Raw genomic sequence first — 13763 nt, 5'->3', positions numbered from 1 at the left:
TGTAGGCCTAGTTGGCCCTGAACTCACAGAGATCCACCTGCCTCTACCTCCTAAGTGCTAGAATTCAAGGCATGTACCACCACTACCTGGCTCCTTAAAATAAAAACTGATCACTGAACATTTTTCTCAAAATTAAATTTATATCTATATGTGATTTCTATAAATAATTTTATCTATATGTAATCTTTGATTAACTTTCTTCTCTAAGTAAAGAACTCTTGACAGGAAGGTTGAGGGGGAAGCTCAATCTAAACCACAGACACAAGGATTTACATGTCCCTGCTTCCCTTTTCCACTCAAGCACAATCCCTCAAACACAGTTAACATCCAATAAAGATTTTGAAGTCAGGTGTGGTAGTGCACTTGAGAAGAAAGATCATGAATTCAAGGCTAGCCTGGGCTACACAGCAAGATATTTTCTCAAGCAACAAACAAAAACACACGCACACACTCATGCACACACACACACACACACAAAAAAAAAAAAAAAAAAACCAGAAAAAAAGTTTTAAATAGATTTGAGTACCCTTAACACAAGCAATTATAGGCCTAAATTCACTTGTTTCAAACAACTTTTTTAATGAGGATCCACATGTGGCTTACCTAAAAAGTTTTGAACAGGGCTGATGGTTATGAATTTCTGTAACCAGAAAAAGGGAAAAAACAACAAAAACTCAGTTAATCATGTAAGGCACAGGCAATTATGAAATAGCTCAGGATTTTTTCAAAGCAAACTTCAGAATAATCAAGACCATTTTCTTCTTGTAAACAGGTGCCATGTGTATGCCATGCAGGCAGTTGACTGCTTTTCTTTATAGCAAGAGGCACAGTCTCAGAACAAAGCAGGCGGGAGGGTGAGCGCTCTGCTTCCACTTGTCTCTGTGTGATGAGTGAGTGCACAACCTGACAGTTTTTATTCAGGAACATGAAGCTATTGTACAACTTACTCAATCTTACCTATTTAAACAAAGCATTGCAGGAAAAAGTAGCCACTGACTGGAAGTATTTAATCAAACTGTTTAAAAGCTGTGGGGACAGCTTTGGAAGAGAAGGGCCTCAACTTTCCTACCATTAATAACCCTCTAATGATGATGCCTGACAACTTGGGCCAGGTGCTTGGAATGCTGGATGTCTTTTAACTCTTTCAAAGCTGGTTGGTATTGAGGCAAACAGTCACTTATAAGGCAGATCCTAACAGTTTCTAAAAAAAGATGCTGGGATTAAGCAGAATGAACAATTTCTTCAAATTCATCAGGGGGCAAAAGGCTGTTTTTTTTTTTTTTTTTTTTAGGAGAGCATGAGACTAATTGACTAGTCAATTCTATTTATCACATTCTTCTAGAGAGTGACTCATCATCTGCTGTTTAAAAAGACACAGCCTTAGGATTTTAGGCAATACTTTCACCTCAATTAAAATAAAACCAGAGCATTCGATGACAGAGCTATTATCATTAGTTAAGGCTGCCAAAACACATGGACAAATGCAGACCTGCTGCTGAAAAGAAGAGTCATTCCCATCATATGGCATCAATACACAATGAAAACAAGAAAACCTCACCTATAAAATCCCCTTCTTTTGATGTTTAAAATGATACCATGCACTACCCTAAGTTATTTTAGACACTGCTAGTCATTGAACATGGCTAGTAAAAATATTACTTAGGATTTAGGAAAAAGGAAAACTTACCTTTTACTTTAAAGGCAACAGTATTTTGCTTCCTGAAAGCCCTGGAGCAAATTCTGAACTCTGGGCAAGTAGTAGCCCTCAAGCTAAATTTCCAAAGTGTCCTTAATTTACATGTCAGATTAGAGCAGTGGTTCTCAACCTTCCTAATGCTTTGACCCTTTAATACAGTTCTTCATCTGTGGTGACTCAACCATAAAATTATTTTCATTGCTACTTCATAACTATAATTTTGCTACTGTCCTGAATCGTAATATAAATATCTGATATGCAAGATATCTAGTATGCGACCTCTGTGAAAGGACTGTTCAATTCCCAAAGTAGTCATGATCACAGATTGAGAACCACTGGATTAGAGGCACAAAGATATACTCTAGGCATGTAAGTCATACGGGGATTGTCTGTTTAGTATATGTGTAGGCCCTGGATTTTATATCCAGTACTTAAATAAATCATTACCTAGAATATATACTGGAATTACAAATTTTGCAATTGCTGAACTATATCTGGCAATTTAGATAAAAAAGCAAAACAAAACATTTATTTGTATGTTTAGAACCACTGTGTGTGGAGGTCAGAGAACAATTTAGTCTTTCCTTCCACTACATGGGTCTAGGGGCTCAATCTCAAGATATTATGACAAAAAGTGCCATTACCTACTGGGTTATTTCACTGGCCTTGAATCTATCAATTTAACCTTTATTAGATGAATTTTGAAAACCTAGATACAAACCACAAATAACTGCATACACAGATACCCTATAAAGTAAAATTCTACTATTTAGAGTTTTAAGATGTATCTTGTGTCTGTGTGTACACATACATGTGCCATGACATAGGTGTGGAGGTCAAAGGACAACTTTCAGGAGTTGGTTCTTTCCTTCATACCATGTGGATTCCAAGGGTCAAACTCAGGTTGTTGGATTTAGCAGTAAGTCTTCTTACACAGTGCGCCATCCTGCCAAGCCACTTTGTAGAATTTTTACGAGTCAAGCAAAATGAAACCCCAAACCTCTCAATGAAAGGCACTGTATACAAAACATGTCTTTGCATAGCAGGGAAAGCCATGTGAATGCTATATAGTCTTTCCTCTTGCAGATGGATCACCTGTTCTCCTTCAATTCTAACTCCACCTCAATCTTCGCTCTTGTCCCCATGCTCTGTACTAGAAGGCCATTAGAACAGACTTTAAATTGATGATTTGGTCCTAATGTGACAACTTATCCTCTACTCAGGTTCACTTTGAATCTGGTGTTTCAGTTATATAGAAAAAGGACAGATTCTCTGTATGCTTTATTCAGTGCTCCCCAAAATGTGCAGCCCTCTAACCCTATGTTTCTTCCTTCACGATGTCATTACTTGTTTTGTACTACCAGTTTGTCCCTTGACTAAAATACTTACAGAATTTTGTTTCTTTTTTATAGCTTTATCTTGCACTATGTGGTATTTTTCTATGTTTACCATATCCTTCCTGTCATTCTGGAAGGCAAAAGGTATCTAGGTATTCCTTCCTCTGCGTAGCTTAGGACTTCAACAGCATCGGTGAGATGGGTCAGTGGGTAAAGGTGCTTGCCATGTAAACCTAATGATCTAAGTATGATCCCTGGAATCCATGTAAAGGAGAAAGCAGAAAATCGACTCCACAAAATTGATCTCTGCCTTGGCACGCCTCCTCCATCATAAACACACAATTTTACTGAAAGGGGCTAGAGAGAAGACCAAATGGTTAAGAGCATGAGCTGCTCTTGTAGAGGACCCTAGTTCAGATCCCATCATCCACATCAGACAGTTCATAACTATCTTTACCTCCAGCTCTAGGGGGAGCTGATGCAGTTACCTGCATTCACATATCCAACCTATACATAATTTAAAAAGAAAAAAGAGAGATGAAAAGAAAAAGAGAGAGAAGTCCTTTAACACATTTGCTATATAAAGAATACCTTGTTTTATTCTGCATATCAAGACTGCCACTTGGTGATGTATTTAAGTTATTCCTGAAGACTATGCTATTTATCAAAAAGAAACTGATTGAAAGAGAGGGGACACATCCATAAACCCTCCTTCCCCAGAGTGAATGTTGAATGTTTCCCTTGGACTCCTATGTAGGTCTAATAAGTATCAAGAGCTTTTGGAACTGTCTTTGACAGATCCTTCTAGGAAAGACTAAAACATCTTCATTTGTTGTTGTTAGCATTCAGGCATCTGTACTGGGCTGCCTTTGGGGTTCTGACAGGATATGCCCTCAGCTGCAGCCACTAAGAGCACCACCTGTGCACATTCACTACTTTCCCTTTTAAAAGGGCCCTGTCCACCTCTCACCCTCTTCTCTCAGCCTGCCCCCCCCTCTTGCTGCTCCTGCCCTCAGAGGCTGGTCTCCCCAATCTCCTTGACCCTTTTTATGATCCCTCTACTTGTACATGGCATCTTTCTCTCTCAAGTATGACTTCTTTTCTTAAATTATAACAACTGTAGCATGAAGTGAAATATGCAATGAAGACAGACTGATCTATAGACTTCAGGTTCACTGTGGTCACATACCAATTCAGTAAGTCAGACTAGTTGCCGAGTAAGAAACAGCTTGAGAAAGACATTTATAGCTGTGCACTGTAAGTGATATATCATTGTTATGGAATAATCTTTTTGTACACTGTGAAGATGTGTTACTCTGATTTGTTTAATAAAAAGCTGAATGGCTAACAGCAAGGCAGGATTTCGGGGCAGAGAGGATGCTGGGAAGAAGAAAGGTGGAGTTGCCAGTGGATGCAAAGGGAACAGATACAGAGGAGAGGTAAAGCTATGAATAACATGGCAATATGTAGATGAACAGAAACAGGTTAATTTAAGTTATAAGAGCTAATTAGTGCCAGGTGGTAGTGGTGCATGACTTTAATCCCAGCACTCGGGAGGCAGAGGCAGGCTAGGCCAGCCTGGTCTATAAAGCCACACAGAGAAACCCTGTCTTGAAAGACAAACAAACAAACCAAAACCAAAAAAAAAAAAAAAAAGAAAAGAAAAGAAAGAAAGAAACAATCGTAAGCTATCAACCAAACTTTCGTAATTAATAATAAGTCTCCATGTCATTATTGGAGAGCCAACAGTCCCTATGAAAAATCCATCTACATAACATCTTATACAATTTATTTTTATTTTTTTATTTTATTTTTACTTTATTATTTTTATTTTATTTTATTTTTAAAAGAAGATTTAGGCTGATGGTGGGAAATGCCTTTAATTCTAGCACCTGGGAAGCAGAGACAGGTGGATCTAAGTGAGTGTAAGGCTAGCCAAGTTGGTCTACAAAGTGAGTTCCAGGACAGGCTCCAAAACTACATAGAGAAACCCTGTCTTGAAAATCCAAAGAGAGGGGGCTGAAGAGATGGTGCAGTGGTTAAGAGCACTGACTGCTCTTCCAGAGGATCCAGGTTCAATTCCCAGCACCTACATGGCAGCTCACAACTGTCCCTAACTCCTAATCCAGGGGATCCAATACCCTCATAAAGACATTCATGCAGGCAAAATATCAATGTACATAAAATAAATAATTTTTTACAAAGGAAAAAATTTTTTTTTTTACTTTAGGAGCTGGAGTGATTGCTAGGCAGTTAAGAGCATGGCTGCTCTTCCAGAGAGCCCGGGTTCAATTCCTAGCACCCATATGGTAACTTAAGCCATCAATAATTCTAGTTCTAGGGGAATCAACACCCTCTTCTGGCCTCTGAGGACACTAGGTACACATGTGGTTAACAGACATACATTCAGGAAGGCCACTTATATACAAAAAAACCTAAAAATAAATAAATAAAAACAGAATTTAAAAGATTTACTTTAAGCCAGGCATGGAGTTGCAGGCCTTTAATTCCAGTGTTCAATAGGTAGAAGCAGTCAGATCTCTTTTGAGGCCAGACTAGTCTACAGAGCGAAAGATTTAGGACAGCCAAAGCTATAAAATGAAACCCTGTCTCAAAAACAAAAAAAATTTGTTTTATCTGTGTGTATAAGCACACTTGAGTACAGGTGCCTGAGGAGGCCATAGGAAAACACCAGATCCCATGGAGCCGGAGTTGCAGGCAGTTGCAAGTCATTTGACATAGGTGTTAGAAGAGCAACAAAGTACTCTTAACCATTGAGCCATCTCTCTACTTCCTCATATCATTTATTATTTTTTTATTGAGTTTATTTATTTTTGTGGGAGGGATAGGCATGCTACAGCATGCATATGGAGATCAGAGGACAATCTGTGGAAATCAATTCTCTCCCAACACCATGTGGATTCTGTGGACTGAATTTGGGTTATTTATTGAGCTGCTTCACCAGTCATCATATCATCTATTGGTGTATATAATTTTAGTTTCTGTGCATTCTCTCTGCTGGGAATTGAACTCAGGTCCTCTGGAAGCACAGTCAGTACTCTTAACTGCTGAGCCATCTCTCCAGCCCCGATGCATTCTTTTAACACTTTACTTATTTAACCTTATTTAACAAAAGGCTCAAGTAACCAAGGCTGGTTTCAATCTAACTATATAGCAAGGGTTCCTGAACCTCCTGCCTCCACCTCTAAAGTTAGGCTTGATTCTAAAGTTGGGTTTGATCTCTAGAACCCACAGAGTGGCTCACAATTGTTTGCAACTCCAATTCCCAGATACCTGAAGCCCTTTTTTGGCTTTAGGTTTTCAAGGGCACTAGGCACGTATACTGGTACACAGACACACATGCAGGCAAAATACCCATACACATAAAATAAAAATTATTAAAAAAGGATATTTGTAAGGACAATGACAAGCTTACCAATTACTTGCAGAAACTCTGTGTTGCTGATTTGTGAGTCACTGATGCTAAATGTTTCCTCTTGTCTTACCTCTCCCAGCAAAAATCCTTCCTAAAATAACAGGAGAAAATAATTAGTTAAACTTAAAGATAATTTTTAATAAAATTAGAAGGAAATAAGGACTACTATTTTATATCAATTTTAACACTAATCCAAATAAAGTATGTGGCATGTAAAGTACTGTTTTGTAAAACAGCAACAGGACCACAGCATACATGGAAGAAAATGTTCCAAAATGACATATCATTGTAAACCTACATGCATTCCTTGTTTTTAGGTGAGTTCATTACTTAAATCCTAGTCAGTCCCATAGCATGTTAGACAATCTAAGAGACAGAAATATGCCACAGTTCCTTTCTTGAAACTTCATACAACTTACTTTATTGCTTTAAAAAGCACCAGTAATGATGGAAGAATAAAGACAATGACAGGATAGGGCTGGCATGAGAAGTCAGGATTTCAGACAACACACTTGCTGCCATCTAATAAATGCAGAAGCTTATTTACCCCTGTGGGAAACATCCATCAACATAGTCAACATGGAATTCCTTTGCAAATTACCAGTTCTGAACACTTGATGCCATGTTCAGTAAAACATGGCTGGTAAGGATATACCCTAAACATCAAAATAACCCTCCTGCAGAGAGGATAAACTGATACACTGTCTTGTAATCTCTCTTAGATACCCCAGGGCTTACTCCTTCCCTTTGCTCAAATGGCACCTCATCTGAGAAGCTTTACCAGACTGACATGTGGGAAATCACACCTGCCAAGCACTCTGTTCCCTAAACTCCACCTTCATTGTCTTTTCATTATCTGCTGTGTACAGACTTACAGACATTATCAATGCCCACCCTGGCTAAAGTGTAAGCTTAGGAGCAGGCACCTGTGCTTGTTTACGATCAGACTGCTACACTTATGTCATGCCCAACCTCACTTAGTGTTCATCAAACACTGGTTGCATAAATTCTGCTGCAACAAGACCTGGTTCTACATAATCCTTCATTCTATGCTGACTCATCAAACCAGCCACAGAAGCTGCTGTGGAATAATCCTTCTGTACACTGTGTGAATATATGTCACTATGATTGGTTTAATAAAAGAGCTGACTGGCCAATAGCTGAACAGGATAAAATTAGGTGGGAAAGTCACAATGAGAATGATGGGATGAGGAAGGGCCAGCCAGATGGAGAACGAATGGGACACACAAAATAGGATAGAGGTAAAAGCCACAAGCCTCAGGGGAACACACAGATGAACAGAAATGGATTAAGTTGTTAGACTAGTTAGTAAGTAACAAGCCTAGGCTATTGACTGAGTATTTATAATTTATATTAAATCTCTGAGTCAGTTATTTGGGAAGTGGCTGCTGGTTATTTGGGAGCAGGTAGTTGGGACAGAAAAACTCCTGAACTGCAGAAGCTCTCCCCTTTAAAAACACACCTTTAATCCCAGCACTTGGGAGGCAAAGGCAGATAGATCTCAGTGAGTTTGAGGTCAGCCTAGTCTACAAAATGAGTTTCAGGACAGCCAGAACTGTTACTTACACAGTGAAACCTTGTCTCAAAAAGCAAAAACAAAAAAACAAAACAAAACAAAACAAAAAAAAATTTCCAGTTGCAAATGCACATCTGTGGGTGAAGGGAGCAGGACAGATGCTTTGGGGCCTCACTTCTGTATTTGTCTTGGCAGAGTGTCTGCTAGGTGTACAGAGGACTTGCTGGGAGATGTGAGGCCCTGGTTTGACCCACAGAACTACTAGCAAGCCCCAAAGAGATGAAGAAGTATCCCAAACTTCCCAAATACCACACTCAGGGCATTCTTTAAATGCTATAGAACAATTTTTATACACTGTAAATATGTATTGTTTTCATTGTTAATAAAATGGCTAGGCAGCATTTTGGGGCAGAGAGAATGCTGGACAGGAGGGAGAAATCAAAGGAGTCACTAGACAGACAGAAAGGAAGCAGAACATGCAGGAGAGGTAAAAGCCATGAGCCTCAGGGAAGCACATAGATTAATAAAAATGGGTGAATTTAAGTTATAAGAGCTAATTAGTAATAAACCTGAGTTATTGGCCAAGCATTTACAATTAATAATAAGTCTCTGAGTGGTTATTTGGAAAGTGGATGGCGGAATAGAGCTGATCATGGTCTTGATGAAAAACCACCTACATTTAAGTGACTCACAGATTTCATTTACAAAAAAACAAATCTTGGGCTAGGGATATGTGTGGCTCAGTGGTAGAATGCCAAGGTTCAACCCCCATCACTACAGAGAAAAAGACAGAAGAATCTCTTCATATTCAAACAGATGTCTATGACTACTAGTTTGAGAAACACCAACTAACTGGTTATGATGGCTGAAGCCAGTAGGATATGTTGAAGAGGCTAATGTAGGAGGATCATGAGAAACACTAAATAAACTTATCAGTTATGAGTTCTCAGGTGTGTACTACTACGCCTAGCTGCAAACAAGCTTTTAGTATATCTTAAATGTTACATAAAATTATTTACCTGAAATCCAATATTAACTGTGTTCTGTATTCCCCTATTAACCATAATACTCCTCCAGCATGAGAAACAATGATAAAACTCACATGAAGTTGGACATGGTAGCGCATATCTTTCATTCTAACTCTGGTGAGATACAAGCAGGTAGATCTCTGAGTTCTAGGCTAGCCTAGTCTACATAGGGAATTCTAGGACAGCCAAGGCCACATATAGAGACCCTCCATCAAAAGAAAAAACAAAAACAAACCGAAAACTCACATGACATTCAAACATTGTTAACTAGGAATGTTATTTATCACTGGTCTGAATTATCTGAGTAACATAGATCATGACCCTTTGGGTCAAATGACTCTTTCACAGGTGTTTCACACATCAGATATACTACATATCAGATATTCACATTTTAATTCATACCAGTAGCAAAATTACAGTTATGAAGTAGTAATGCAAATAATTTTATGGTTGGGAGGAGGTGTCACCAAAGCATGAGGAATTGAATTAAAGGGTTGTGGCATTAGGAAGGTTGAGAACCACTGCATTCATTATATTATAACAGGAGGAGGCTAACCACTGGCCCAACTCTGTGATTGCATGGCCTGCAAGGTAACTATGGTTTCTATATATTCAAATGGTTGCAAAAATTAATACAGAAGCTCCATGAACTGTTAAAATCATTATCCACTCAACTTTCGGTGCTATAAATAAGCTCTTATTAGAACACAGTCATCTCATTTGTTCATGGTCTACACATCATCTCTCCTTACAACAGCAAACCAAAGAGTTAAAGAGACCATATGGCTCGAAAACTTTTTAAATAGAGAGGAAGTACTATCTTTTATTATCTGGTCATTTTCAGAAAAAAAAGTCTGTTTTCCTTCAAGAGCCAAAAACCCACCTAACAAAAACCCAACACCAGGCATAAAAAACTCTTGAGGGATGCAACAAACAGTCCTACCCAACTGTGACACGTATGAACCTCATCAACAACCAGAATGTTATAATAACCCTAAGGGTAAAGTAGTAGCATGGATACCTAGACAGTAGCAACAGCTCTCTAACTGGACTTAATTCAGATCTATTCAATAGAAGGAAAACCATATCTGGTTCCAGACAGCTAACAACTATTCAGTGCTAATGAAGTCACGGATCTTGGAGAACCTACAACTACTTGACTACACCAGCATAATCTCCAACAACAATCTAAACATTTGTCCTTATATTCAGAAATAAGTGTAGTCCTCACCCCTCATCAAGGAAATGTCTCTTTGCAGCAGATGGAAACCATTATAGAAAACCACAACCCATCATGGAGCCCAGTCCCAAAGGACACATCTACAAAATACTAAGGCTCAGGGAACATTGTGGAAGAGGAGGGCAAAAAGACTGTAAGACGAAAAGAGTTTACTGTGAGACTGTTAGAAGTTATGCCCATAAAGTCTCACAAATATGACTGACTAATAAACATGAGCTGAACAAAGGTGACACTAACATCAGGACAAAGTGACAGGGTGAAAACCCAGAAGGCCTCAGCCCTACACAAAGAACTACAGCCCACTAAGAAATGCTGAGAGTGGGAAAACGTCTTCCCTAGGGAAGAGCACACCAACTGTTATCCAAAACAAATGGTCAGCCCTGATGACATTCATACAACACTACACAGACCAAGCAGGTTATATTTAGAAATATGTATGTATACATATATAAATATAAACATGTAATAACTACTAAAGAAAAAAGAGGCCATGGGAAGGTTTGGAGGGGAAAAAAGGGAGAAATGATGTAATTATATTATAATCTCAAAAAAGAAAGGAAAAGCATTTTTGGTTTTTTGAGAAAGAGAAACCCTGTCTCGAAAAAACAAAAACCAAAAATCAAAAAAAAAAAAAAAAAAAAAAAAAAAAAAAGGCATGAGCCACCACACCGCCTGACTGAAAAAAATTTGTTGAAATGTTTTCTAACCTTAGCTCTATAGAATAACTTTGGCTTTAGACTAATTTTCTTAGACCAAACAAATGTGTCTTACAAAAGTAAATTCTTGGTTCTTCAACTTTAAACGTGACATTACTTTTAAGTATTCCACATCCATAATTGTGGTAAATTTAATAGACACAAATATAAAAGTTTATGAAATTTAAAGCTGGTTATAATGGTAAACCCCTGAAATTCCAGCACATAGGAGGTTGGAGATAGGATCAGGAGTGCAAGGCCAGCCTTAATTATATGACATTATCTCAAAACAGCAAAAAACCAACAAAGAATTATTAACAATTGAAACAACAGGACTACAGCAATGTCTAGAATTACTGCTGACACTTCTTATCCTTATAATAATTTTGCTTATAGACTATAGGTACTCTATAATAATCCGAGTAAAGCAGCTGCCCTGAACTCATAATTGTAGTCCATGGATGCCAGCAGTATCACAACCACTTACATTATTAAATGGCTGGCTGCAATATACTGTTCAGAGCTGTCTCTGGAAAAAAAAAAAAAAAAAAGGAACTATGCTAAATATATTCCTATCAGTAATCTCTACCATCAACACTGCAGAGATGAAAAGAACAGTAAATTCATTCCACTCAATTTACTAAGGGAATTACCTCTCAGAATCGGTTTGTTAATGGAAGAGAAGATTGCTGACATTAAACCAAATCCAATCCTCCAGCTACTGTTGTTTTATAATGACAACCACAGAAACACACTCTCTTATTTATGAATTTGAACTGCTCACCAATAATATCACTAAGAAAAATCCCTCAATTGCTGGGCAAGTTAATTATGTCCTTTAAAGCATCTATATCACAAAGAATTTCCCAGTCAGAGGTCAGTGTAAAATAGACTATGCTCTTATGGACTACATGATCGCTCATATGTGGGCCTGTCACTTCCTTATAACACTTGTTCCATGGATTAGAATGTTCGCTGAGGAACTAAACACGCAACTTCGAGGAAGTGCAAACAGACTCTGCACCTAACGCGCCTGTTCACGTTCTCCATTTTCCAACCCGGTGGGGGGGGGAAAAAAAACCACAAGCACTTCTGCTAAGTATGAATATGAACAGTGACAGACACGACAACCAGTGAGGCCGACAGACAGAACTTGGTTCCTCTCCTTCTAGACTCCATCCCTGATCTCTTTACTCCTTCCCGACCCAGGGGCTCCTCAAGTCTGTAAGCCCGACTCTCAGCGAGCGGTAGGCACCCAGTTTTGCAAGGCAAGTCCTGACACTGGCGGGGCCGGGCACTTTATGTCTGCTGGACTGGGGACAGCTGTGCCAGGACCCGCCCGAGGCCGAGAGCGCCAAGTGAAGGGCCCGCGGGGTGCAGGAGCTGGAGAGGGGCGGGAGCCGCCTGGGTCACCAGCTCCTCGGCTTGGCCCCGGTACCGAGGACCGAGCCTCCAGCGGTCCCCGCTTGGCCTCAGGAGCTCGCCCGAGGAGGAGGCCGAAGGCCCCCCAGCGGCCACTGCAGGGGGCCCGGCACCTACGTGGTCAGCGTTGCTGTTGGCGCTGTGAAAACACACAGCGCTGAAGGTGTAGCCCGAAATGGAAGCCGCCATGATGGAAATCTCCACCTCCCCCATCATGCCCCGCGGAGGGCGCAGAGTCTTCTGGACGCTCCGCCGCTGAGCATTTTGGGAATTGGAGTCGCCCAAGTTCGCGGAGGTGGGGGGGGGGGGAGGCGGTGTTGAGGGGGTAAAAATTCCAGATCAACGAGATCCAGCACTTTCCGTTACACTTTCTGTTACACGTGTTATAACCCAGTTTGTCCATTCTGCAAATGAAGCTGGAGGATGAAAGGCTGGAGATGATTCAAGCAACTAAACAGTTTGAGAGTTGACACGGGAAAAGCATGATGTAATTTCAGTATGAACAGACCACTTTGCCTACCTAGTTGAGACTAATGTATAGGAGAGGTGGAAGGGAAAGGAATATCTATAATAATCCTGACTGCTGTAGTGACGGGAATTCTGGTCAGAAGTAGTAGAGCTGATAAAACGATAGGATTCTGTGCTGAAAAATTATTCAAATGTAAACCATGTAGTGGCAAAAGGGTCTCAAAGACCAGCCAAAGCTACATAGACTTGTTTCAACAAACAAACAAAACCTAAAAATTTAGGGAAGGTCATAGGAGATAAAAACAAAATAACTATCAAAGTTAGAAAAAAGGAACTCACCCACCCATCCCCACCAAAAGAAACTGAGGGAAGGAACTAATTCTTTTGCAACTTGTTGAATCTTCAGTGTTCCAAGCTGGGCTCCTGGTTTCCCTACAAAGCTGCTCTTCAATCCATTCCCAAGTTCAGCAACTAAAACCGTTTCTGACAATTGCTCAAGTCAAAACCCTTGCAGTCAGGGAGATCCCTGTGAGTTTGAGGCCAGCATGTCTACAGAGCTAGTTCCAGGACAGCTTCCAAAGCTATATAGAGAAACCCTGTCTCGAAAAACAAAAACAAAAACAAAACAAAACAAAAAAACCCAAAAAACAAAAACAAAAAAAAAACAAAAACAAAAAAACAAAAAACAAAACCCAACCCTTGCAGTCAACCTTGACTTCTTTTCTCTTGTTCCCCACATCAGATCAGCTAAAACCAATCATACAGAGTCCTACAATTCACTACCAGCACACCTGCTACCCTGAGCAAAGCACCATCATTTCTCTCTTAGTTACAGTAACTCTCAGAGAGACAGTCCCATTGGTGGTTAAGTTTGCCCTTCAGGGACACTTGATATTGTTAGCAA

The 13763-nt window shown here is 39.6% G+C and overlaps 1 protein-coding gene across 1 annotated transcript in view; it reads right to left on the bottom strand.

Moving 5' to 3' along the window:
- Positions 1 to 12643, bottom strand: part of Abraxas2 (abraxas 2, BRISC complex subunit) — a 31606-nt gene extending 18963 nt beyond the window's left edge. Inside the window, exons 1-3 of the mRNA XM_051193196.1 lie at positions 12509 to 12643; positions 6470 to 6560; positions 604 to 640 (exon numbers count right to left, since the gene is read on the bottom strand). Of these exons, the coding sequence (XP_051049153.1) occupies positions 604 to 640; positions 6470 to 6560; positions 12509 to 12607 (227 nt within the window). The 5' untranslated portion in view covers positions 12608 to 12643. The remainder of the gene's footprint in view (positions 1 to 603; positions 641 to 6469; positions 6561 to 12508) is intronic.
- Positions 12644 to 13763: the final 1120 nt, after the last annotated feature.

Source organism: Phodopus roborovskii, unplaced genomic scaffold (assembly GCF_943737965.1).
Source record: "Phodopus roborovskii unplaced genomic scaffold, PHOROB, whole genome shotgun sequence".
NCBI lineage: Eukaryota > Metazoa > Chordata > Mammalia > Rodentia > Cricetidae > Phodopus > Phodopus roborovskii.
The sequence above is the reverse complement of the archived record's forward strand: the minus strand, read 5'-3'. Positions and strand labels throughout refer to the sequence as shown.